General features: G+C 38.7%; 1 protein-coding gene across 1 annotated transcript; it reads left to right on the top strand.

The window, feature by feature from the left end:
- The first annotated feature begins 55 nt into the window (after positions 1-55).
- LOC127554181 (deoxyribodipyrimidine photo-lyase) lies at positions 56-26,933 on the top strand. The gene is made up of 10 exons (XM_051985508.1): positions 56-305; positions 4,616-4,971; positions 5,084-5,229; positions 7,074-7,260; positions 10,436-10,590; positions 13,090-13,288; positions 14,907-15,059; positions 21,234-21,355; positions 21,779-21,938; positions 23,998-26,933. Exons 2-10 carry the CDS (start codon positions 4,638-4,640, stop codon positions 24,141-24,143), a joined length of 1,602 nt encoding a protein of 533 aa, XP_051841468.1. The 5' UTR covers positions 56-305; positions 4,616-4,637; the 3' UTR covers positions 24,144-26,933.
- Positions 26,934-27,575: the final 642 nt, after the last annotated feature.

Genomic DNA, 27,575 nt, shown 5'->3' with positions numbered 1-27,575 from the left:
TGCCCCCACTAGCGGGATCACGTGGCCAGAGCCCTTCCTCAGCTCAGCCCAGCCAAGCAGCATTGGGCTGTCTGCTCTTGAACTCTGCGCGGGGCCCTTACAGGCGAGAGAAGGGCTGCGCGCGAGTGCGCGCGCGCCAGGTCGCCGGGTTGGTTGTATAAGCGCGGGGGTGGCACCGCCCCCTCCCCAGACCTCGAGCTGCTGCTGCCTAAAGCGCGGACACTGTGTGCTTGGCCTAGCTTGCTGCGAGCTCTAGCGGACGCGGGGGGCCTCGGGCTTCCGGCTCCGTTTGCAGCCGCCTCCAGGTGAGCACAAGGCGGAGCGCCCCTCGGGCAGGGAGAGGGGAGCAGGGGCGCCCCGTCCTGCTTCTCACCCACCCTTCCCTGTTTGGCGCCGGGCCTCCGGAGCATGTCCTGCACGCGCGCAAAGCATGTCCTGCACGCGCGCAAAACTCGTCCTGCCCGCGCGCAAAGCCCCCCCCCAGCCTTTGGAGCCCCGGGGGAGCAGGGAGCTGGGGTGCCCAGCATGGAACTTTGGATTTGGAGGCGGAGGACCTCGTTTCAAATCCTGGTTCTGCGTTTTGAGAGAGTTTGTTCACTTCTCCAGTCCGGAAGGAGTTGGATGCTCTTCTAGGATTCTGAAATCCTATGATTTTATCTTCCTCTAAAGTAATCTGGAGTTGGGATTGGTCTAGAGAAAAGTAATAAGTCTGCCCAGGAACAAGCAAGAGAAATGATGCTCCCCCCGTCCTAACCACCCTCCCCCTTCTAGCTATTGTAGCTCCAGCAGTTGAGCTGAGACCCCAGTTTGTCTATACCGGGAATAAACCGTCCGAAACGTGACTGGTAATTTTGTGGTACTTGAAAGGAAAAATAGCAGAGCAGCCCCCAGTCTGCAAATTTTACATTTGCTATACCACAGAGATGTATAGAAAAAAGATACTTAGGAATATATATATAAATCTCGATTTTTCCAAAGAGCAGAATCATAAGTACTCTCATCTGATTGGTTACACTAAATCAAGTAAGGGAATAAATGGAAGTCCAGAAAAAAAAAGTTAAGAAATGTATATTTTTTAAAATGTATAATTGATAATCCACTAGAGGAGCTGCAGCTAAGGAGACATCTGCACTAACACAATATTAGGTGAGATACAAGAATGTCCCAAAATTTTTAATGCAGTTTAAAGCGTTAAGATCTTAAGAAACATGTGTTAACATACTTTTAAAAACATTAGAAAAGTGAATTATATCAATTCTAAAATTTTTATGTTTCTTATGAAAATTCAACATTACTGATGTGTTAATAAATCACTGATTTTCAAATTTGGAAAATCTGCTGCCCAGGGACTAAAAGGTTTGCATTTATAATCTTGTAATATTAAGATCATGCATAGAAAGTTGTTTTGATGCATGGTGGGGAATTTTTGAAAATTCCCACAAGAAAAAGTCTAATAGATCAGGTGATTGAAGTAATTATGAAAGAGGGTTCTCCTCTACTAATGTATGAATTTAATACACTGTCATCCAGAAACTTGTATGGAGCAATGCATAGTGATAAAATGCCCCGTCTTGTTAAAATTAAAATTCAAAATTCACAAAACTAAATTTAAATAAACTCACATATTTGGCAAATTTGTAGCATTCATGATAATGAAATTATTAAAGTTTAAAACTAATAAGATTTATGGGACATCTATTTGTTATACTGAAGCAAAGATATGTCTGTTGGAAGAGGGTTAAAAAAGTACAGGAGTTCTCTTCATTTATAATTTGTTATGCATTATACTTTCTTAGCAAAATACAGCAATGTTGTAATTGTTGAAAATCAACATAATGCTGTAACCCCAGTAACAAAGCCCATTGTATTTGGGACTCTTTCCTTATTGGTGGAGACCCATATCTTGTGTGGAGTTGATGAGAGGCAGAAAGGAGTTCTCATCAAGCCTAGAGTCTTGGAGTCATTGAGTCTCGTTGGCCTAAGGGCCCTTTGATAATTCCTGTGTATGTGTGTGTTGTGGAATTGATATTTGCTGGGAAGGGAGTCAAGTCTTGGATATAAAACTTGGGGTCCTGCTTCTAATAAGGAACTTCAATCAGAAGGTTTAGAAGACTGGTCATGGACCTGTGATCACACAGCTAGAAGCAAAGACAAGGATTCAAAACCGAGGTCCAAATCAAGGTCCTTCTTGACTTTACCATTCTGCTTTTCAATAATAGCTTACTTTTCTAGAGTGCTCTAAAATTTCCAAAGTGCTTTCCTTACACTGAAGTAGGCAGTACAAATATCATTATTCCTGTTTGAATAAGAAATGGAAGCTCTGAAAAGGCTTTTGGCTACTGGATATCTCCAGACCCAATTGTGGTCTGGATAGTGAGAATAAAGGCCATTCACAGGATGGTTCTATATGCTTTGCATCTGCCTTCATGAGCATCTGAATTTTTTGGCCTCAGTTTCCCTTTCTCTTCTGACCCTTTGCAAAATAATTTCTTCATTTATACTTAGGAGTGCAATAAGTGAGGCTACACTTGAACTTGGTTCTTTTGACTCCAACTTCAGCTTGAAACTACTTCCTCCCCCATATTTGTGTGACTTTTGAATGATTACACTTCCTTCCCTCAGAAGAAAAAAAAAAAAAGAAATAAGCATCTTTCTTATCTTTGCTTAAGAGAAAAATTAGTGGAGTTTTTTAAATTGTTCAATTGATAAAACACTTTCTAAATACTTAGCTTAGGTATCATGGAAAGAAGACTGGAAATTTCATTGGGAAATTTCCTTGAATACAGAAAGGAGATTACAGGAGATTTGCCCTGTACCTGAAATCCTCTTCCTACTGACCTTTGATGCTTAGAATCTCTAGCTTTCTTTAAGTTTGTTGTTGTTGTCGAATCAATTCTAACTCTTCACAACTCCATTTAGGATTTTCTGGCCCAAGATACTGAAGTGTTTTACCATTTCTTTCTCCAGCTCATTTTACAAATGAGGAAACTAAGACAGACAGGATTAAGTGACTTACTCCAGTCAGTCACACAGTAAGAATCTGAAGACACATTTGAACAGTTCTTACTCCAGGGCCAGTGCTCTATACACCTAGCTGCACTTAGGCTTTTCCTTTGAAATATAGTTCAAATACCACCCTGTATAGGGGATTTTTCCTGGTCCTTCAGCTATTAGTGCTTTCTGTTCTAAAGCTACTTTCCATCTACTTTTTTATTTCTTAGCAACCTAAATGTGAATGTGTATATACACATATATGCATGTATGTATTGTCTTTCTGACTAGAATGTAAGTTTTTAAAAATTATAATACAAAATACATGCAAACCTAATTTCTAATATTCACCCTTGCAAAACCTTGTGTTCCAAAATTTTCCCCCCTTCCCCCACTCCTGGACAGCAAATAATTGAATATAGGTTAAACCTGTGCAGTTCTTCTAAATATATTTCCACATTTGTCATGCTGTGTGAAAAAAAAAATAAGATCAAAAGGAAAAGTGATCACAAGGAAAAAAAAAAGCAAAGAAACAAGAAGAAGAACAACAGCAAAAATATAAAAATCTTTTGCTTTGATCCACATTCAATCTCCATAGTTCTCTCTCTGGATGCAGATGGTTTTCTCCATCACAAGTTTATTAGAATTGCCTTGAATCATCTTATTGTTTAAAAGAGCCAAGTCTATCAGTTTATCATTATGTAATCTTGTTGTTGCTGTGTACAATGATCTAATTCTAATCACTTCACTTAGCATCAGTTTATGTAAGTCTCTCCAGGCCTTTCTGAAATCATCCTGCTGGTCATTTCTTACAGAACAATAATATTCCATAATATTCATATACCACAATTTATTCAGACATTCTCCAATTGATGGGCATTCACTCAGTTTCCAGTTTTTTGCCCCTAAGAAAAGGGCTGTTACAAACACTTTTGCACACTCCCTTTCCCTCCGTTAAGATCTCTTAATAATAAGACATAATCCCATTAGAAACACTGCACAGTTTGATAACTTTTTGACCATAGTTCCAGATTTCTTTCCAGAATGGTTAGATTAGTTCACAATTCTACCAACAATGCATCAGTGTCCCAGTTTTCCTGCATCCCCTCCAACATTCATCATTATCTTTTCATCTCATCGTAGCCAGTCTGAGAGGTGTGTGGCGCTAGAATGTAAGTTTTCTGAAGGCAAGGACTAAGGACCTTTTATTTGTATGACCAAGGTTAGCACAGTGCTAATATTAGTGTCCTTCATAAATGTTCTTGGTTGGTTGGCTGGAATGAGAATCTCCTTGGTTTTGGAGGCAGTGATAAGCAAGAGTTTGTGTCTTCCCTTCTTAGACTCGAAACTCTTCTCAATAGAGCCCTAGTTTAGTTCTTCTCTTGCAGACTAAAGAAACCGGGTTTTCTTCCCAGCCCCCTAGGGAAAGGTTAGGACCGAGCCCACAGCATCCTTCAGGAGGAGGTTGGCAGGGAGCCACCAAAGCTAGCTGCTTTTTGGAGGATGGGGAACGGCAGCTCAAGGGATGAGACAGACCCAAGCTTAGGAGAGGGAGTTCATAGATCCCACACTCTGTCACACGTTCCCTTCTCTATCTAACCCAACTCTGTGCTTTCCTTGCCAGAACAAAAGGCATCTGGCCCACCATGGCCCCCAAAAAGAGAAGCCACAGTACCGGAGGCGAGCCAGAAAAGATGGACAGCCAGGAGAGCAAGGCCAAGAGGAAGCCTCTGCAGAAACACCAGTCCAGCAAGAGCAACGTGGTCCAGCCAGAGCGGGAAGACAAGAAAGAGGGCCAGAAGAGAGCCGGCGCCGAGGGCCTGCAGGAGGCCATGAGGCAGGCCAGGCTCAGGACGGCGCCCTCGGTGCTCGAGTTCCGCTTTAACAAGCAGCGAGTGAGGCTCATCTCCCAGGACTGCCACCTGCAGGACCACTCGCAGGCCTTTGTGTACTGGATGGCCCGGGACCAGCGAGTGCAAGGTCTGGGGAGACGGTCGGGGCTGCGCGCGGGCCGCCTCGGCTTTGGCAGCCGCCTTCGGGGGCTCTGGCTGCTTCGGCCTCAATCTCTCCCTTCTTCACTTTGTTTTTGCAGATAATTGGGCGTTCCTCTATGCCCAGAGATTGGCCCTGAAACAGAAGCTGCCCCTGCATGTCTGCTTTTGCCTTGCTCCCTGCTTTCTGGGGGCCACCATCCGCCATTATGACTTCATGCTTCGTGGCCTGGAAGAAGTAGCCGAGGTCAGTGGGAGAGGACATTGGGGGCACATAGCTCTTTTAGGGGTACAAAAGCTGGTTTTCATGCATTTAATAACTATTACAAAATGCCTACTGTGGGCAGGGTTCTCTACATAGGGGAAAGTAGGGAAAGGAGACATGATTTCACACATTTAATAACTATTTATAAAATGCCTATTATGTATAGTGCTCTCTACATACAGGAAAGCAGGGAGAAGAGACGTGCTTTTCATTCATTTAGTAACTATTTATAAACTGCCCACTATGTATAGAGTTCTCTACATAGGGAAAGCAGGGAGAGGAGACATGATTTCACACATTTAATAAGTATTTATAAAATGCCTACTATGTACAGGGCTCTCCACATACAGGAAAGCAGGGAGAGGGGACATGATTTTCATTCATTTAGTAACTATTTATAAAATGCCACTATGTATAGAGTTCTCTACATAGGGGAAAATAGCGAGAGGAGACATGATTTCATGCATTTAATAACTATAAAATGCCAACTATGTACAGGGCTCTCTACATAGAGGAAAGCAAGGAGAGGGGACAGGTATTTATTAAATGCCTACTTTGTGCCCAGTACTGTGCTAAGCACTTTGCAGATATTATCTCACTGGATTTCCTCCTCCCAAATACCCTGAAAAGATAGGTGTTGTTATCCCCTGCAAAAACAAGCAGACAAATACAAAGCTACTTAATCAGGGCCATACAGGTCATGTTTGTGACTGGATTTGATTCAGGTCTTCCTGGCTACAGATCTCACTGGACCACTAGCTGCCTACACTTTGTGTGTGTGTGTGTGTGTGTGTGTGTGTGTGTGTGTGTGTGTGTGTGTGTGTGTGTGTTAGGGTTAGTAGAAAGTGGGAGGGATGACTAGGTGGTACAGTGAATAGCATTTCAGATCTGGAGTCAGAAAGACTCATATTCCTGAGGTCAAATCCAGCCTCAAATATTTATTTAGCTGACCATATTTGTCACAATTTCCTCATCTGTAAAAAGAACTGAAGAAGAAAATGACAAACCATTGTAGATCCCCAAAAAATCCCAAATGGGAACATGAAAAGTAGGACATGACTGTTATAATGGAACAAAACCAACTATAGAATAGAAAGAGCACTATTTACTGGAAAGAGAGAACCTGGGTTCAAATCCTACCTACTTATGTGATCCTTGTTTGAGCTTTGGTTTCCTCATCTGAAAAACTAGAAAAGTTAGACTATATATATCCTTCCAGCTCTAAACTTAGGCTTCTATGATTCTAACACATGATTCATGACCTCATTTAGTAATTTACATACAGCACCACCCAGTAATTATATTTTTATCATTTTTTAATAAAGCTTTTTATTTTCAAACCATATGCACTGATAATTTGCCATCAATCCCTACATAGCCTTGTGTTTCAGATTTTCTCCTTCTTCTCCCCACCCCCTCCATGGGAATATATTCAATATATGTTAAACATATTAAAATCCATCCAGTAATTTTAAAGGATAGAACTGAAAATAGCAAGCATAAGATAGGAAAAAATTATTATATAAGGTTAGAGAAAAACTTGGAAAGATCAAAAGAAGGCTACCTTTGTACAAAGTGGGATTTTAGAAGGGGAGATTTTAGGAGATATGGAAATTCTAGTCTCCAGGAAGGACAGGAGAAAGGCATAAAAGCAAGAGACATCTGGATTGCAAGTAATCCCATTTGGCTATAGCTTCCTGGAGAGAGAGGGAGGTGCTGGGTGGTGAGCAAATGCTAAGCTAAAGCCCCTGAGCTTGCAGAAGACAGAGGGTTCTGGAGCTGCTCAAGTTGGGCCGGAATGGGTCCCTTCCCTCTCTTTGTTGCAGGAGTGTGAGAAGCTGTGCATCCCCTTCCACCTGCTTCTAGGCCTGCCCAAGGATGTGCTTCCTCCCTTCGTGCAGAAGCATAGCATCGGTGGCATAGTGACCGACTTCTCCCCGCTGCTGCACCACACCCAATGGGTGAAGGATGTCCAGGATGCTCTGCCCAGGCAGGTGCCCTTCGTACAGGTAGGTGCCTACAGTAAAGCAGTGTCCCTTGAAAGGCTCAATTGGACCTATCTTTCTTAACATGAACGAAAATAAGAGCTTAGGAATGGTTGAACAAGCTGTGGTACATAAAGGTAAGGGAATATTATTCTTCTATAAAAAATGATGAACAAGCTAATTTTAGAAAGATCTGAAAAGACTTACATGAACTGATGTTGAGTGTAAACAAGCAGAACCCGGAGTACATTATACACAATAACAGCAAGAATGGGTGATGATTAACTATGAAAGGCTTGGTTCACTGATCTAAAGCAATCCCAGTAGATTTGGACAGAAAAATGCCATCCACATCCAGAAAAACAACTAAGACTGAATGTAAATCAGCATATGTTTATGTTCACTTCTTTTTTCTGTTTTTTTAAAAATATTTTTCACATGGTTTTTCCCTTTTGCTCTGATTTTTCTCTCCCAACATGATTCATCAAGCAATTTTTAAATTATTAAATTTATTTGAAAATAAATTAAAATATTATTAAAATAAATTAAAATTAAAATATTTATTAAAATTAAATATAAATTAAAATTTATAAGTTATTAAAAATAGATACATTTGCCAAAAAGAAAGAAGATCTTATTCAGTGTGATAGAGCAAAGACCAAAATTTTGCCCTTCATCATTATCTCTAATTATCCATAATGTTTAACTCTAAATGGGTAAAAAGATTGGGATGGATAACCAAGTGCCCTAAGTCTGGATGATTATACAAATCTTTAAGATAAAAGTAGGAAATCACCAGAATAGTGGGAATCTGTCAGTCTAGAAACTCCAAGCTTATTTTCCTTTGGAAAGGGAGAGGGGACGCTAAACCATAGTGTTGTGTTGTGTTGTGTTGTGAATCTAAAGGAGTATATGACACTGAGGAAAGTTGTAGGACCAATCATAAAAAAGGCAGATTGCAGGTATTGTATGTATGTATTGGATTGCTATGGTAATTGTGAAATTAGATAGAATGCTGGACCTGGAATTAGGAATATCAGTCTTCCTGGGCTCAAATCTGGCCCCAGGCACTTACTAACTGTGTGATCCTGAGTAAGTCACTTAACCCCATTTACCTCTCATTTGTGAAATGAGCTGGAGAAGGAAATGGCAAACCGCTCCAGTGTCTTTGCTAAAATCCCAAACAGATCTTGAAGAATCAGACACAATTGAAAAATGGCTGAATAAAAAATGAACAGGTTATATGTTTCCTACATTTTCTGTGGGGTTAAGTTAAAAACTGTATTTTTGTTGTGGTTTTTGATGAGGTTTTTTGTTTGTTTATTTGAAGATAGGAGCCAGGAGAGCAACTGAGAAATAATTTCTCTCTCCTCTCTTTGTAGAAGTAGGAATGGCTTTTGTAGGTCAGGCTTCAGGACAGTCTGGTAGCTCAGGTACAGGATTGGAATGAAATGAGAAACTTTTCTACAACATCTAACAGTGAACAAAAGGATGTTTGCTTAGCCACAGCCATAGCAGGAAAAGGATATGGCATTTATCATTTGAGGGTGGCTTCTCTGTCGGTCTGGTGTGCCACTCAGAAGCCTGAGGAAGGAGTTCTTGACTCTTTGTGCTCCAGCTTTTGTAGTTTTGTAGTTTTGTAGGATTCAAGAAGCTACATCCTTGGCCCCTGGGTCAGTTCCATCTCTATTCCAGTGCTTTGTTTTTCCTTATTCTAAATTTAATAAACACACAATATATCTGTGTACAAAATACAACAAAGACCCGATCTTTGTCGTGTATAGCTTGATATTTTAAAACATAGTAAATTTGAACTGTTTCTTTCAGAGCCTATCTGAAGTTCCTTCTGTTCTTTTGTGATGCATTTAAAAATGCTTCAGTGATGCTCTTTTCTCTTTTGGAACGACATTCTCACCAGCTTGCCTCCTCATCCCCAAATTACACTCCCCCCCAAAAAACAACAACAACAACAACAACAAAGAATGACAACCCTTGTAACAAATGAGTATGGTTAAATGAAAGGAATCCATAGCTGGTTGTATTAAAAATGTATGTTCCTTTATGCACTGAGTCTGTCACTCTCTGTCAGGAAGTAGGTAATAAATATATATGATCATAGGGACTCTGGAGTCATAGTTGGTCATGTCTTTCTAAGTTGTTTGAATACTTTTTTAGGGGGGAAAAAGAGCCTTACCTATATCAGTCAGCAGTGAACATTGTTAAGTGCCTACTATGTGCCAGCTATTATGCTAAATGCTGAGATACAAAAAGAGATAAAATATGATATCTTGCTTCTATTGCATCTATGTAATTTTCCTATTTTGGCAGAAACAATTTATGCTGAAATGAATTTAAGAAATGGGGCAACTGATGACAAAGTGAATAGAGTGTCATACTTTAAGTCAAGTCTCATTTTTCTGAGTTCAAATCTGGCTTCAGGCATTCACTAATTGTGTGACTTAGCAAGTTACTTAACCCTATTTACCTCAGTTTCCTCATTTATAACATGAGCTAGGAAAGGACATGGAAAACCACTCTAGTATCTTTGTCAAGAAAACCTCACAAGGGATCAGAAAGAGTTGGACAAAACTGAACAAATGTGCTAGTAAATATTTAACAACTGATTCTCCAGAGGAAAAAATGTATACCTGACAAATTTTTAGACTTAATTTGCATTGTTAACATTTTCCCACTATTTTATTAAGTCTAATACAACAAAATAATTTATCAAACCCTAATTTGTATCATTTGCTGATTTCCAAGATATAAATAATCACGCTGAAATTTTAACAATTGACTTTGGTACTCTGTGATGTCAACACATCCTGTGTTTTGTTAGTTTTGCCAAAATGCTTCTTTTTTCCTTCTTTCTTCTTAAATCTTTGTGACCAAGGATGGTTTGTTGCATACAGGAGGAAGAGAGGATTTATTCAGAAAAATAAAGATGACGAAAAAACACAAAGGTTATCAGTAAAAATAAGACTAAAAAAAATCAGTTTTCTCTGAGATTTACATAGACTAGCAGAGACTAGAAGGCAATAACTTCAGGAGGAAACTGATTCTGTCTAGGTTTTTGAACATTAACCTGTCAAAGAGGTATTTGCTGACTGGCTGATATGTCTGTAACATAGGCATTGTGGGCTGTGGGAGGTATGGTTCTGCCCACATGGAGTTTATCATCTTTTTGGTTCTTCCTCAGGTAGATGCTCACAACATTGTTCCCTGCTGGGTAGCCTCTGACAAGCAGGAGTATGGTGCTCGAACCATCCGACATAAGATCCACGACCGGCTTCCTCATTTTCTGACTGAGTTTCCCCCTATTATATGTCATCCATATCCTTCCAGCATTCAGGCCGAGGTAAGATGTGTCCACACTTTCAGGGAGGGCTGGACTTGGGCTGAGGAGGATCTAGGGAAGGATTCAAAGACCCAGATCCAGGGTCCATATAGAGATCAGGAGATTGGAGATGCTCTGGATGCTATGGGAGATCATGGCCTTTGTAAGCGTCAACAGATCTCAGTTTGACTGAGGCAATATCCAATCAGTGATTAGGGCTATGAAGAAATGAAGCAAAAATTATCTAATTAAAAAGAAATAAAAGAGAAAAACCCTCAAAAACTAATTGTTTGGGAAAGAAGGAAGGGAAGAGGAAGAGAGTAAGAAGACAGAAGGTAAGACAGTGAGAAAATAAAAATCAGGTAAGAGAAAGAGAGAAAATATATTGATTAATTTGTGTGCCAGGTTAAATGTGTGCCAAGTTAAATACTGGGGTTATAAATACAAATAAGCAAGTCAGTCTTCATCCTCTAAGAGTGTACATTCTAATGGAAAAAAAAACCAATATTTTGACAAGAGTCAAAGAAGGGGGACTGGCGTGGCGTGTGGAGTTCTTGGCAAAATAAGGCAAAAACTACCTCTCAGAACCCCATGTCCCAAAGGCATGGTCAGGGCAGGAAGGAGGAGAATTAAGATGTCTGATGAAGGCTTTATATGTAGAAGTGAGCACAACCAGGAAATCATAGTACACAGGGTCACCTATGTTATGGTACAATGATCAGCTATGGATAACTTAGTTATTCTCAACAGTACCATGATCCAAGGGTATTCTGAGGGACTTATGATTAAAAATGCTATCCAACTCCAGAGAAAGAACTGATGGAGTTTAAATGCAGAGTGACGCATATTTTTTTTTACTTAAAAAAAAATTTTCTTGGGAGTTTTTTCCTTTGTTTTTCTTTACAACATGGCTAATATGGAAATATATTTTACATAACTGCACTTACATAATCCGTCTCAAATTGTTTGCCTTCTCAATGATGGAGAGGGTAAGAATTTGGAACTCAACATTTTAAAAGCATTAATTATTCTTACATTTAATTTGGAAAAATACAGAATTTTTTGGGGGGAAAAGGGGAAATTAAGCTGAGTCTAGAAGGAAGAGAAGTAAAGAAGAGTTATTTGAGGGATAAGGGATGATCAGCTCAGTGGCAAAGATGTGGAAAGGAAATGTGTGAATATTAGTGAAATAGCAAATTTATTAGATTGCAGGGTGCAGGAGATTCAATAATAAATATTCATATAAATTTATATGTAAAGTTTATACTTAAATAAATTAAATTAAAATAAATAAATGAGACTGGGATGATAGGTTGGGACCAGGTCGCAAAGGACTTTTTTGAAGTTAGAGAAGTTTCTGCTTTTTCTTCAAGGTTAAATGAACAAGGGAGTGATTCTGTCAGACCTCGGCTTAAGGAAAATCACTGACATCGCTGACATGGACTTGAAATGGGGACAAACTCAGGGCAAGGAGACCAATTGGGAAACTGCTGTACTAGTTTAGACAAGAGTGATAAAGGCTTTGAACAGAGAAAGCTATTGAACTTGAGTATTCTGGTAGGATTTGGCAGCTGATAGGATACATGGGTTTGGGAGTAAGAGTGAGAAGGAGAGAAAGATGGGAGACTTGGAAGAATGAAGGTAACTGAGGTATTATTTTTAGCTCTTATCATACAGTATGGACAGGCTGGACAGCACCCAGAGGCTGGTCAGCAAAACAATGAGGGCATTTGAAGTCATGGTCTTTTGAAGGGAAGAGGCTATCTACCCAAGGAAGAGAATTTGGATTTGGGGTTGGGGGAGTATAGGACAACTCTCTTAGGATATTTGAAAGACTTTTATATGGGAGAAGCATTAGCCTGATTCTTCAGAGTGACTCAGTCTCGTCACTCTGTCAAATGAGGGAGCTGAATAAATAATCCCCACTGTCCCTTCTGGCTCTAGACCTGTGACTCTAAATAGGAGGATAACTTAAATTCCTTATTTCTATTAGTTTTCTTGGGGAGGCTGGATGACCTCAAATTAGGGTGGTTTCTGCAAGTGTTGAGCAAGATGGGCTTCTGAGGTCTCTCCAACTTTAAGATCTCATGATTTTTTCTTAGTGTGGGAGTGTCCATCTTTTAAATGAATAAAAAATGCATTTATTAAGCATTTGTTATTTGGCAAACATTGTGTCAGATGCTGGAAATACAAATAGAAAAATTAAGATAATCATGGGTTAAGGAGGGGAAAATAGAATAGATTTTGGTTCATTTTTAAAAATTGAATTTTTTTAAGAGTTAAATTTTTTTTCTTAATTTTTAAAATATAATTCCTACTCTCTAGGAACTGGAAGTCTAATTAAGGAAGATAAGACATAAAGAAAATCAGCGGAGCAGGAAACAGCTTCTAAGTCCTGAAGGGTGCATCATAAAGGCAGTTGGCAAAACCCTGTGTTAGTAGGGCAGATGAGGTCTGTGTGGTGTAGATGGGAAGTGTATAACTGTAATCACTGCTTCTTGTTTCCCTTCCTGAGCACAGCCCGTGGACTGGAATGCCTGCAGAGCAGGCCTGCAGGTGGATCGATCAGTGAAGGAGGTGTCCTGGGCCAAGCCAGGCACTGCCTCTGGGCTGACCATGTTGCAGTCCTTCATTGCTGAGCGGCTCCCATACTTTGGATCTGACCGAAATAACCCCAACAAGGATGCCCTCAGCAACCTTTCCCCCTGGTTCCACTTTGGTGAGTCTTCACTTAAACCTCCTTTTTTTTTTTTTTTTTTTTTTTTTTTTTTCCTGTATCACTTCATTAGAAGTGTCATTCTTTCATCATTTAGCTGGCTGTAGATTAGGGTTTCTTAAACTGGGTCTGTAAACTTTTTTTAAATTGTTTTGATAACTATTTCAATATAATTGGTTTTCTTTGTAATCCTTTGTGGTTTATTTTAGGTTTTTGAAAACATTGCTCGTCAAATTTTAAAAAAAGAATGTTAAAATTATATTTGTGATTTCTCTATTAGTTTCAAATTTGCTAGCTGTAATATATAGGCAATATATAAATTATAATTGTTAAAACAAAAACATTTCTTCAAAATTAAAAAAGAATAGTTATATTTGTAGTTCTGTTTGATTAGTTTCAAACTTTCTACTATATAGAATTATATATGTAATATATAATATATGAACAATTATAACTTAAAAAATTTTAAAAATAAAACTGTTTCTTCAAAATTTTAAAAATTTAATTTAAAAAATTTTAAAGACTATTATTTATGTTTGATTAGGTTCAAACTTGTTGATTACATCATTATATGTTACATATCTAATATGTTAACAATTATAACTAATTATAAATAAAATAAAAATGTTCTGAGGAGGATTCATAGGCTTCCCCAAATCATCACATGGATCCAGGACACAAAAGAGCTTATGAACTCTTGTTCTAGAAAATGAGGATCAAGAAAACCACAAAAGAATGATGAAGAATAGCACTTAACTTCAGATTAAGATGACAATATCCTTTCTGTTCCTTACTATATGTGACTATGATCTCTATTATTGCCTCCTAAGGTCATTGATTTAGAGCTGGAAGGGACTTTAAAGATTGAATCCAAGTCTTATATTTTATAGATGAGGAAACTAAGGATGAAAAAGGTTAAGTGACTCCATAGGAACATAGATTTAAGGCTGATATTGGAAGTCATCAAGTCCAGCCCTTATTTAACAGATAACAAAACAGAGGTTTACAAAGATATATGCCAAAGACCACACAGATTCCAAATCCCAGTGCTTTATCCATAATACAGTGTTGCTCCCTGAGCTTTCCATCTACTTTCTTGGCACCTAATATGTGCACTTGCCCACCTGCTAGCTGGATATTGTGGGGTAGAGCACTGGACTTGGAGCTTGGAAAACTGCATTTGAATCTTGCCTCAGATACTAGCTGTGTGTGACCCTGGCAAATCAGTTAATCTCTGTGCTTTTCTTCTCTAAAATAAGGACTTTAGATTTTAAGAGCCTAGCCTGTTCTAAATCCATGATCTTAGCTTTTGCCATGGGGAACAGCCAAGTATTCAAGAAACAGTTCATGGGAAAGCTGGCTCAGGGAGGGAGAGACAGGTAAGGAGAAATTGAATTGGATTGAAAACTATTTAGGGCTATTTGTGTAGAGAGACATGGGGGCTCAAGGACTGACCTGGCTGTGTCTGTCATTGGGAGCTGGCTACGGTCTCTAGGTCTGGAGTCTCTACGTCTTTAGGGTGGAATCTAGGGTAGAGGGGAATTAGGATGCTTCCTGGGCCTTGATGTCTAATATCCCCAATTTTTTTCTTTTTCTTTCTAACTTTCTCCTGTCCCACCAGGGCAAGTCTCAGTTCAGCGAGCCATTCTGGAAGTACAGAAATATCGTGGCCGATACCCAGATTCTGTAGCTAACTTTGTGGAAGAGGCCGTGGTGAGGAGGGAGCTGGCAGACAATTTTTGCTTCTACAATAAGAACTATGACAAGTTAGAAGGTAAATACCACTCCTCACAGAGTGCAGGAAATCAGCACTACCCTAATTAAATGAGATATTTGTAAAGGGCTTAGCATGGTAACTGCAACTACCTCCCTCCTGCCCTAAATGCCATCAGTCACTGCCCTTTGCCTTTTGGTCATACTCACAAACTTATAATCATCTTCACCTCTTTCTCCATTTGGTGAATTTCTCTTTTTTGATTGAGATCCAAACTTTTAATTATCCAGCCTAAAATTTAGATTAATTGTGTTTTAGCACCTGTTTCATATTATGGGAGTTAGTGAAGAACTTGTTGACAAATAAAATCCTCAGAAATTTTTTTTTCACACAAACCATTCTTGAGTCACATCTCTGCCACTGTATTTTAATGCCCTTTTTTAACTTAAACAATTAAGTTAATTTTTTTAATGCCCATGGGATTTTTCATTTATTGCTTCTGGCTTCAACCTATCATTGTTCCTAATTTTTATTTCGTAGTTCAGTTATTCATTATTCCAAAATTTTTGGACAGGATAAGTCCAAGGACTGAAGTTCTCCCTTAAGCCTCTCTTCAGATTGGCATGGGCCCAATAATCAGCTCTCCGGATACAGATTTTCAGACAGATATAAATCTACTTAATAGTTCTTTACTTTGTTTGTAGGAAATTCAGACTTTGTCAGCTACTTTGCTGAAATTAAAATATATTTATGACATTGCCCTCATCTAGTTATCCTTTAAAAAAAAGGAAATTAAGAACTTGGAATGAATTGTTCTTAGTAACCTTTACTTACTTAACTCCTTATGGTTAATATCTTAATAATCTGTTTTCATGTTTTTCTGGGAATTGGCATCAAGTTTATAGTCAAAAGTTTCTAGAATCTTCATTTTCCTCTCTATTTTAAAAATTAGGACATCATTTATCTATTCTTTTGATATTTGTCTTGCTATTCATGAATTTTCTCTCTAGCTTTTTTCTTCCAAGTTAAAAAAAAATTAATCTGAGGCCAGTTCCAATGATTTTGTGATGATGAGAGCCATCTAAACCCAGAGAGGGAAAGGGGCACTGAATGTGGATCACAACATAATATTTTCACCCTTTTTTGTTGTTTGCATTTTGTTTTAGTTTTCATTTTTTTTCCTTGTTGTGATTTTTCTTGTGCAGCAAGATAATTGTGTAAATATATATACATATATTGGATTCTGTTATATTTTTTAACTTAATATATATTGGATTTCTTGCTATCTAGAGGAGGAGCTGAGGGGGAAGGAAGGAAAAAATTGGAACACAAGGTTTTGCAAGGATCAATGTAGAAAAATTATCCATGCATATGTTTTGAAAATAAAAAACTAACAAAAAAAGAAAGAAAAAAAAGGAGGGGGGAAAATAATCTATCTCTTCCTCTCCCCACTTTAATTTCAAAGAAATTACAAAAAACCAAATCCTTTAACACATAGCTACATAATCTGGCAAAACAATTCCCCGCATTAGCCATATACCAAAATATATGTCTCCCTTTGTATTTTTAGATCATCACCTCTTTGTCAGGAAGTGTTTGGCATACTTCTTCAGTCTTTTGGACCCTTGATTTATCACTGCATTGGTTGGAGCTCTGAAATTTTTTAAAATCGTTTTTCTCTATAATGTTATTTTATAATTTTTTCCTATAGTCCTAACCACTTTGAGCTACATTAGTTAACAGAGTTCTTCCCAGTTTCTTCTAAAATTGTTCTTTTCATAATTTCAGATGGAATGATAATATTCCATTAAATTCACATACCATATTTGTCCATCATTCCCCATTAGGATACATCCTTATTTTCCAATTTTGGGCTACTACAAAAAGAGTGGCATTAAATATTTTGTACAGAGTTTTTTTCCTTCTTTCATTTCTTTAGGGGTATAATTCTACTAGTGAAGTCAAAATGTATGGCACAATTTGATAAGTTTCCTGTTATAGTTTCACATTGCTTTCTAAAATGACTGTACCTATTATTCACAGCTCCAAAAAAATACACTAATGCAGCCCCCATAGTCCCTCAAACATTTTTCATTTTCCTGTTTTGCAGTCTTTTCCAATATGATACATGTCAGATGGAACTTCAAAGTTGCTTTAATTTGCATTCCTCTAATTAGTGATTTAGTGCATTTTTTCATATGTTAACTTATAGCTTGGATTTCTTTCTTTGAAACCTATCTTTTCACACCCTTTGAACAATTTGGAACATGGCTCTTAGACTTATAAATTTAATCAGTTCCTTAGATATCTTAAAAATGAGACAGATCTTTTCTAGCCTGACATTAACTATCTATGATTGGGTTCTTTGCCCTTTGCATACTCATTTTTATTTATTTTTTTCTTTTATTTTGTTTTTAGGTGCTATTAGCAATTGCTAGAATTTCTATTTTCATTTTGCTTTCTTGACAATTTATAATTTCATGAAATATAGCATCGAGACTTTTTTTCTGATCATAATTTTCAGATAGTCTGATAATTCTAGTTTGTTTCTCTTTTTGATCTGCTTTTTTTCCTTCTTCGGTATTTTGGTTTGCCTTGATGTTTCTTGTATTATTGAATCATTGGTTTCTCTGGCGCACTCTGAATTTCAGAGCATTTACTTGTTGTATATTTGTTTCCTTACCAGTCTTTCCTCCCTCCTTTTCAGTTCTATATCTTTTCTTTCTTTTTCTTTGTAGTTATTCTTACAATCTGTAGCCAGGATATTTTTCTTCTCTGAAGCTTTACTTAAAGTACATTTTTTTTTCTCTGAAGCTTTACTTGTACATGTGGGATTGATTTTCTCTTCAGGGTTTACTTGAAAAGCATCTCTCAAATTTCTTCAGGTGTTCAGTTTTTCTTGGTTTGCTCTGCAATAGCATGGGGGTGGACAGGTCCTGAAGATAGCGGGACAGACAGGGTCTCCCTTTCAAGGGACTCTCATGGGACTCCAGGACTTCTCCTTTTTAGGATGCTCCTAAGGCACTTCCCTCAGGTACTAGACTCACAGGTTACTCCTGTGCTGGGTACCCTGCACAGGAATCAGACTGGATTTTGCCCAGGGATTTTCTCCCACTGATGCCCTATTGGATCCTACCTGGAGTTCCCCAAGTCTGCTCCCTCCTGAGATAGGCCCAAGCCAGCCTGTCAACCCTGGAAAGGGGGAAGGCTGGGGCTTCTCTAGGTTCAGCCTCCTAAGGTCTCAGTAGGGGGTGCTGGAACTGCCCCCCAGGGATCCAGCAGCCCCGAGCCCACCCAGCTTGTCAGTCCTAAGATTTTTGCTAAACTCACCAGAGTATAGAGGTGATTCTTTCTGTTTCTGAGCAGAAATCTTTGGAGTATTTGAGGGGAATATTCCACAACCCTCTTTATTGCTTGCAAGATCTGCATTTTTCATTGACCGTAAGTTCTCATTGACTAAAATCATGAACTCTCAAGTTTGAACATATCCCTCCAAGGTTATGTGGTCTAAATGAAATTTAATCTACAATCTCCTCTAGAACATAAGACAAGGAGGATCATGTTTGAGGGGCTATGGAAAAACAGCTGCATTAATATGCTTTTATGGAGCTTTGAATAATAAGTCCAGCCATTTTGGAAAACAACTTGGAACTATATCAGAAAACTGTTTTGCATTTTGACTCCACTACTAAAATCATACCCCTATATATGAATTTATGAGAAACTCCCTCTACCAAGACTAATAGCATCTTCTCTACAACTTGAATTCTTGGGGAATTATCCAGAGTCACTTGACTTGAGCCCAGGTCTCCCCAGCTTTGAAGCTGGCTCCTTGATTATAGTGCCACAGTTTCTCATAATGGTTATGTGATATTTATAAGCTATGTGGTTAGAGAGCCAGCTTCAAAGCCGGGGAATCCTGGTTTAATTCCCCTCCTGAGTCATATTGGTCATCTGGACCAGACCAGGTCATTTAATCTCTCAACAGCTTTTGACCTACATTGCGAGAGGGAACCACGTCACTGGGAATTCCCTGCCCTGCTGAAATCCCTCAGAAATAGAAATAACAGGTATTTCTACAGCACTTTGGGGTTTGCAGAGCACTTGATATGGAGTATCTCATTGAGCCTTACACTAGCTCCATGAGGTAGGGACTGTGGGTTATTATTGTCCCCATTTTACAAACTTCCTCAGTGTAATACAGCTAGGAAATGTCAGTCAGGATTCCCCAACCAGTCATCATCCAGGCTCTTCTTGAAAACTTCAGGAACATTCAACATCCTGAGATAGACCATTCCCTTCTTGGACAGCTCCTTATTTATAATCCAGAAGGCACAGATTTCACTTTAAAAACTATAATGCTGGGGCAGCTAGGTGGTGCACCCACCCTGAAGTCAGGAGGAGCTGAGTTCAAATCTAGCCTCAGACACTTAACACTTCCTAGCTGTGTGACCCTGGGCAAGTCACTTAACCCCAACTGCCTCAGCCAAAAACAAACAAACAAACTATAATGCTCATCTCCTTGTTATTTCAATTTGATTTAATAGTGCCTTCATAGTAACAGCCATTCCAAACTTTCCATCCTCCCAATGCCTCCTTGTTACCCCCTTCTTTGCACTTGAATTTGGCTTGATTCTAATCAACATTTTTGTCTCTGTATCTGTTGGGGAATTTAAGGGCGTCCATGCCACGATCTCACCTTGTCTTTCTAGTCTGTTGCTCAGTTATTTTTCAGTCATACCCAACATTTTGTGACTCCATTTGGTGCTTTCTTGGTAAAAATACAAACTCCATTTCCTTCTCCAGCTTTTCATATGAGGAAACTGAGGCAAACAGATTTAAGCAATTTGTCCAAGGTCACACAGCTGGTAAGTGTCTGAGGCCAGATTTTAACTCAGGATGAATCTGTCCTGATTCCAAGCCCAGCACTCTATCCACTGCACCACCTAACTGCCTTGTTTCTAATCTTCTTTTTCACTATTCCTCTTACAAATCCCTCAGGTTCCACACACATAAGCACTATTAAGTCTTTTTAGAATACATTCTATACTTTCCTTTCCCTACTTTTGGCGGGGGGGAGGTCACAAAATTGTATTTACAACTGAGGATAAATGGATATGTTTGTTAGTTGATTCCTGAGAGGAACCCTCAATTACATTCGTATTTCTCCATGGTCTAGTTAGATAGTGAAGCAGATGGAACTCTCTAGACTTGGAGTGAAAAGCAGAGTTTCAGTCCATTCCCAGATATTTAATTATCTCTAAAGTCCCTTACAGAATAAGAGAGTGTTCTAACATTCTCATACTATGGTTTCTCCTTCTTCCTCTCTCTCCTCTTTTTTTTTCACCAGTTTTCTATTTCCCTTCCCCAAAGTCAGAGAAATAAAACACTGTGCTTATGGGGCTTGTGAGAAGATTGCTTAAAATGAATGGTTTTATGCCCAATAATTACAGTACACAGATTTGTCTATGAAGAGATTTTTTAAAATGTCCCTCCCACCCAAAGGTAGGGGTCTTTGGATATGTATATGTTTAGTTTTGTTAAACTATTTTTCCTCCCACCCCCACTCCCAGACTTTATTTATTCTTTAAAAGGGAATAGCTCCTGGATAGGGGAGGAAGAAGGAAGGGATTTATTTGGAAATGAAGTTGTAAAAATAAAAGATGGTTCATAAATGTTGGGATTTGGGAATTTTCTTTAATCATGTACATGATGGGGAGAAAAAAAGCTTATAAAAAGCATCTTTGGGTTGGTAAATTCTTGGCAGAGGGTCTTTCCCTGAAAAGATTTACAGAAAATTGTACATAATAACAGCAAGAACGTGTGATGATCAACTATGAAAGACTTGGTTCTTCTCTGTGGTTCAGTGATCCAAAGCAGTCCCAATAGACTTTGGGCAGAAAAAGCCATCTGCAACCAGAAAAAGAACTAAGGAGACTGAATGTAAATCAACACATGCTATTTCTACTTTTTTCTGTTGTTTTTTTTCTCTCCCATGGTTTTTCCCTTTTGCTCTGATTTTCTCTCTCAACATGATTCATAAAGCAACATCATTTAACATATATTAAATATATAATATCATAATAATATATAATAAATTAATAATATAATAAAATTTTAAAACAAACAAAAAACATTGAAGGCCTTTCCTCCTCCCACAGAGACCTACTGTAGCAAAAGCTTACAGGAGGGAAGGGGAGAAAGAACTAATAGAAGTATATTATTCATCTCCAGGTGCCTATGATTGGGCCCAAACAACTTTGAGACTCCACGCCAAGGACAAGAGACCCCATTTGTACTCATTGGAACAGCTGGAGTCTGGGAAGACCCATGACCCTCTCTGGAATGCTGCCCAGGTACTCTTCCCCTCTTCCAAAACCTGGGTGAGACCCAGCAGTGTGGAGGCTGGATGGGATAGGAGCCAGGGGAAGGGACTCCCAAACTGGGTCTAGTTTGTACCATAGAGAGGTCTACAGTCAGTGTGCCTTGGGTCATTTCCCAGTCAGCTTGTCGGGCCCAAATGCACTTTCTGAAAGCCAGGAAACAGACCCAGGGGACACAAGGATATGCTGACTTGTTTCCAACAAAGATGGAAAATTCATCAAAGTTTATTCAGAGACTACTCTATATGAAGAACTTTCCCATTTGATTTTCTCAGACCCACTTACCAGGTCCCCAAAGTCCAAAGACACTGCTCTGTCTCATCCTGAAGGGATTGTCCAATTGCAGTCAGAACAGCTTGCAAAGCTGTTTGACAGTTTTTGTTTCTCTCCCTGAAGATGCAGATGGTGAAGGAAGGAAAGATGCATGGATTCCTCCGAATGTACTGGGCCAAGAAGATTCTGGAGTGGACCCGATCCCCTGAGGAAGCCCTAGAGTTTGCCATCTATCTCAATGACCGATTTCAGCTGGATGGCAGGGATCCCAATGGCTACGTAGGTGAGCTAGAAAGAAAGACAGGTCCCCAGAATCCTGAAGGCTGATCCCTTTGGGGTCCCCTGTTTGACCAAGTTGGATGAACATTGCTTCATTTGGAAAAAAAAAGGATCAGTATAGATCTTAAGCAATAGGAGATGGGGGAACTATTTATTAGGGAAGGAAGGAAGAACGGAGAAGTGGAAGGATAAAGGGAGAGAGGGAAGGAAAGAAGGGGGGAAGGGAGGAGGAAAGGAGGGAATAAAAAGAAAAAGGAAGGGGGAAGGGAAGGAATATATGTAAACTGTTTAGTTTATATATATTATCTTATTTTATCCTCACAGTATTCCTGAGAGGTAAGTGCTGTTAATGCCATTTTATAGTTGAGGAAATAGAGGAGGACAGAACTCAGATCTTCCTGACTCCAGATCGAGTTCTCTGAAAGGACAAATGCCCAAGGTATAGGACAGTTAAATACGGGCTCATAGAGTTAGATTTGAGAGACCTAGTCCAATCACTTCATTTCACAGATGAGGAAACCGAGAACAAAGTCTCAGTGACTTGCCCAGTGGCCACTAGGTAGTAAGTGCTAAAACAAGACTTTGAACCCCATCTCCTGACTCCACATCCAGTGCTGTGTCTACTGTACCCCGCTAGTGCTGGTGCTGTTGGGCTGATCACGTTATTTCTAGCCACTATCTTTTCTATAGCCATTTCTCCAGCTAGAAAGATCCCAATGAGTCATGTCATCCACCCCTCCCCATGTCCAAAAAGAACTGCAGATACTTCCTAAATTACAGCTTCTAAACTGAGAGCCCATTGCCTTTCTGGGTGTTATTGATAGTCGGATAGAATGGATGAACCCCTTCTCACAATGCTTTTAGATGCATAGGTTACAGAAGAAACCAGTGAAAATAAAGTGAATAAATAAATAAAGTGAAAATAAAGAGCACTCCTTAGATTTTTAATTAGAGGAAATGAATCCAAATCTTCACCTTACTATGGACTAACAACTTCCCAGGGCCTTAGTTTCCTTATCTGTAAAATGAACAGTTGAATTAAATACCTGCTAAGTCCCTCTCAGCTCAAAATTTAAGCTCTGAAGTCTTGTAGCAGACCTTAGGTAGCCCAGTGGATAAAGTGCTAGATCACTAGTCTAAAAGAACCAAATTCAAATTCTGCCTCAGATACTAGCTATGTGACCCTGCATCCGTGAATTAGCCTATTGTATTGGTTTTTGTTTCCTCATATAAAATGGGAGTAATAATACCCTTTCCCAGGGTTATTGTGAAGATAAAATGAGATAATATTTTAAAGCACTTTGCAAACCTTAAATCAGTTATAGCGATGATGATGTTATTGTTGTTGTTGTCCAGGATAGCTTTGGATTGATTTTCTTCTGAAATACATTTGAATCTGATGTTCAGAATTAGTTCCTGTAGGAAATTACCATCAATTCCAATAAAACCAACACTTAAAACCCTGCTTTTGGTAATTGGGATAGGCAGATTTTCTTCCTCTTTCTATACATTCTAAAAAAAAAAAAGAAGATTTAACCTTCTCTCTGGTTCTTATATTTCACCAGTGAATGGGGAAAAGGAACACGGCAGGCTGATGGTGGTTGTTGAGGATAGAATGACATTGTTAATAAAAATAATAATAATAATAATAATAATTGTGTAGAAAAAATTTAAAGTTGGTAAAGTACTTGACAAATATAATCTCATTTTGTTCTCACAACAACCTGAGAAGTAGATGCTATTATTCATAGTCTTTAAATGAGGAAACAGAGGCTAAGAAATGTCAAATAACTTGGCCAGGATCACATAGCTAGCACTGTACAATTATTATATCATTTGATCCTCACAGCAATCCTGGGAGGTAAATGCTATTATAAACCTCATTTTGCAGATAAGGAAATTAAGGTTGTGACTTAATGAGCATCACAAAAGTGGTCTGAGGTTGGATTTGAACTCCAGACTTCCTGACTCCAGGCCTGTGCCTCCTAGCTTTAATAGTGTGAATTAAGCCATTAATTATTATTTATTTATTAATTTGTTCTGGTTTTCCCCCTGTGTTCCAGGCTGCATGTGGTCCATCTGTGGCATCCATGACCAGGGCTGGGCAGAACGGGAGATCTTTGGGAAGATCCGCTATATGAATTACGCTGGCTGTAAGAGGAAGTTTGATGTGGCAGAATTTGAGCGAAAATACAGCTCTGTGGATTAAGGGAACACTGGGGTCCCCCAGCCACCTCTCCAGTCTTTCCACTTCCCAGTTCTCTCCTTCAGTCCAGTTTCTTCCCAGCACAAAGCACTCTGTCCAGAGGGCAGTGACTGGGAGGATAGTTCAGGCTCCAGTTCTTTTGTTTAATTGGCTTTGCTGGCTCTTGCTGCTTCTTGTTTCTTAAGTCTTCCAAGAATCAGTTCTTTGTTTTTACAGGACAGAGAATCTCCTCCTGGCTTAGCAGAGCTTTTTGGTTGTCTGTTTCTAAGAGTTTCACAGATGTTACTGGGAAATTGATGTTCAACTAGAACCTAGCTTTCCTTGCTCTCTGTTTGTCTAGGTCTAGTTACTTTAAAAAGTTTAGAATTGCTGTTTTAGGCAGCCTAGGTATTCATCTCAGGGCTGCCACTGCAACCTTCAAAGGGACTTGGTGTCCTAGAATGCACTAGTGTTTTGGGAAGGTTTTCAAACCAGAAGAATGGGGTAGGTCATTCTCAATGTAAACTGGACCTTGGTCCTGAGGTTGCTAGGCTACCAAGGAGAACCAGTTATAGCTTGGAGTTTTTTGTTGCCTTGGTGACACTTAACTGGCAACAAAATAGTTGCTCTTTTGGGGAAATAGTTTAACAAATGGTGGTACTTGGAAAATGGAGTAATTACTGCACTGTAAAAAATGAAGACAGAAGGCTGGAAAGTTTGAACTAATGTAGAATGAAATGAGCAGACACAATGGGTACAGTAATATAAAAAACAACCACCAAACAGACAAAACTGAATGCTGAAAAATTATAAAGACCAATCTTGACCCCAAAGAAAAAAGAGGTGGAGATACCTTCCTGTGCCCTTTTGTAGAAGCGGTGGTTCATGGATGTGAGATAATGCAATATCATCAGATGTTTTTTGAAATGTTTAGTTTTATGCAACTTAATTATAAAGAAATGTTCTCTGGGAAGTGGTGAGGGATGACTATGGTAAGAAATATAGGAGAGAAAAACAAAAAATATCAATAAAAGTTTATTTTTTACAATAGCCTAAAGCTTTAAAAATGTGTCTCTGAAATATTCAGATATTCATCTTAAGAGTTTTCTTTATACCTTCTCTGGAATTTGGTTTCTTTATCTGGGGAATCTAGAACCCATACCTTCTGTTGATGAAGTGTTCATTCTTTATAAAATCCATTGAAATGCAGCTTTAGTCCATACCTTTGTGAGCGTGTTTCAGAAATACATTGCTTTCAGTCACTCAAGTCATTGTGGGATTGTGGAGGATGGGGTGCTAGTGATGGAATAATCCTCTCCTTTAGTTATTTCTGGCAAATTATTAATTACTGAATCAAAGAGACTGTTAGAAAGCTTTTGTTATGTATTCACAAACTGTACTTAGTCATTGTTTGAACTTAAACCCACCAGAGAGAAGCTGCCTTTTCAACTGCCTGGGATACTATGGGAAAGACCTGAGTTTGTGGGCTCACTTCCAGGGCTCACTCTAACTTTTTTTCATTTTTCCGTGAGAAACACAAGATCTCTGGTTTGCTTAAATGTTGGGGAAATTGATAAAACCGCAGATCTTTTTCTGCTGGGGAGCTTACAGCTAGAGCTGAAAAGGAACAACTAGTAGAACTGATAGAGGCAGAATCATCTGCACCCTTCATTTTATAGATGAGGAAACTGATTGGTTCAAGATCGTCAGTGATAGGATTTATTGTTTAAATGAGGCACTTGGGGTAAGTGACTTGCCCAAGGTCACACAGCTAGGAAGCATTAGGTGTCTGAGGCCGTATTTTAATTCCCCTGGCTCCAGGGTGGGTGCTCTTTCTCCATCTTGCTGCCTCCAGAGCCAGATGTTCTTTGCACTACAGCACTTTGCTTTACAGCATACAGAGACTAGATTAAGGGATTTACTGCAGAGAATTGGGGGCTACTTAGAAAACTGTGGGAAAGAGGCTATTTCCTCATCCATCATCATAGGACCCTATGATTTCTAAGATTCCTTTCAATTCTGATGGCCTCATCTATCATCTTGATGTGGTCAGGATGGCAATACTTAGTTCAAAATAAACATGTGATAAATTCTCTCTGGCACAAGGGAATTATTTAGGGAAAGAGTTTACAGACAAAATGAAGGGATACAATAGACACTAGGAATGATAAATATGAAATAAAGTTGGAAGAGCATGTCTAGTGTAAGATGAAGATATTTCATAGGAGAAGTTTTGTAGTTGGGGTTTCCCAAGCTCAAGAGGGAGGATCAGAGAGCCAGACCTGGCAGACCAGGTTCCAGACCTGCCTAAAATTATGCAAATCAAGATAGTCTTGGAAAGCTAACTTCCTTTTTGTTTGCAATTATGATTAATAGAGTTTACATTATGACTGTCTTAATCTTTGGTAATAAGATAGTCTGGGAAAGCCAAAGCTGTCTTAAAGGTAGTGGTGAATGTCTTTATAGATGTTAACTAGATTGTAGGTAGGATGGATAAATTAACAATAGACACTGACTTCACATTATTCTACAGGAATAGAATTTGGGATTCTTCCTGATAGGGGAAATATATATAAGTGATATATAAGTCATATCAATCTAGTGGCAGTGGACTGTAAGGACTGGAGGCAATAGGGCAATAGGAACAAAGACTTTCCCCTTCCTTTACCTTCTCTGCCCATGCTTTGCCCAAAGGAATAGGGGTTTTGATGTCTGGAAACCTCACATATCTTAGGGTTGTGGGCTACATTTTTTTAAATAATAGCTTTTTATTTTCTCTCTTTTCTTTTTTATTAAAGCTTTTTATTTACAAAACATGCGTGGATAATTTTTCAACATTGACCCTTGCAGAATCTTGTGTTCCAAGTTTTCTCTTCTTTCCCCTCACCTCCCCTAGATAGTAGGTAATACAATACATGTTAAATATGTAAAATACATATTAAATCCAATATATGTATACATATTTATAGTTATAGCTTTTTTAAAAAAAATTATTTGCAAAGATAGTTTTCAACATTAACCTTTTCAAAACCTTGTGTTCCAAATTTTTCTCCCTCTCTCCCCTAGACAACAAGTAATCTAATATATGTTAACTTCATGCAATCCTTTTATACATATTTCCCCATTTATCATGCCACACAAGAAAAATCAAAAAGGAGGAAAAAAGGAAACAAACACAATAAAAAAGATGAAAATACTATGCTGTCATACATATTCTGGCCCCATAACTTTCCCTCTCTGGATGCAGATCAGGTACTCTCCATCACAGGTCTATTGGAACTGGCCTGAATCACCTTATTGTTGAAAAGAATTATGGGCTATATTCTTTTTAAGAACCATGCCTTAAACCCAAATCACTCTGGCTCTCTTGGATTGGTCGCAGGCCAAACTTGCTCAGTTATTATCTGGGCTCTTACTGCCTCCAAGTGAGAGTAATTAGCAGTTGTTTCTGTTTTG

Source organism: Antechinus flavipes, chromosome 3 (genome assembly GCF_016432865.1).
Source record: "Antechinus flavipes isolate AdamAnt ecotype Samford, QLD, Australia chromosome 3, AdamAnt_v2, whole genome shotgun sequence".
In the NCBI taxonomy this organism is placed as follows: domain Eukaryota; kingdom Metazoa; phylum Chordata; class Mammalia; order Dasyuromorphia; family Dasyuridae; genus Antechinus; species Antechinus flavipes.
This window is presented reverse-complemented; position numbering and strand designations above follow the sequence as displayed.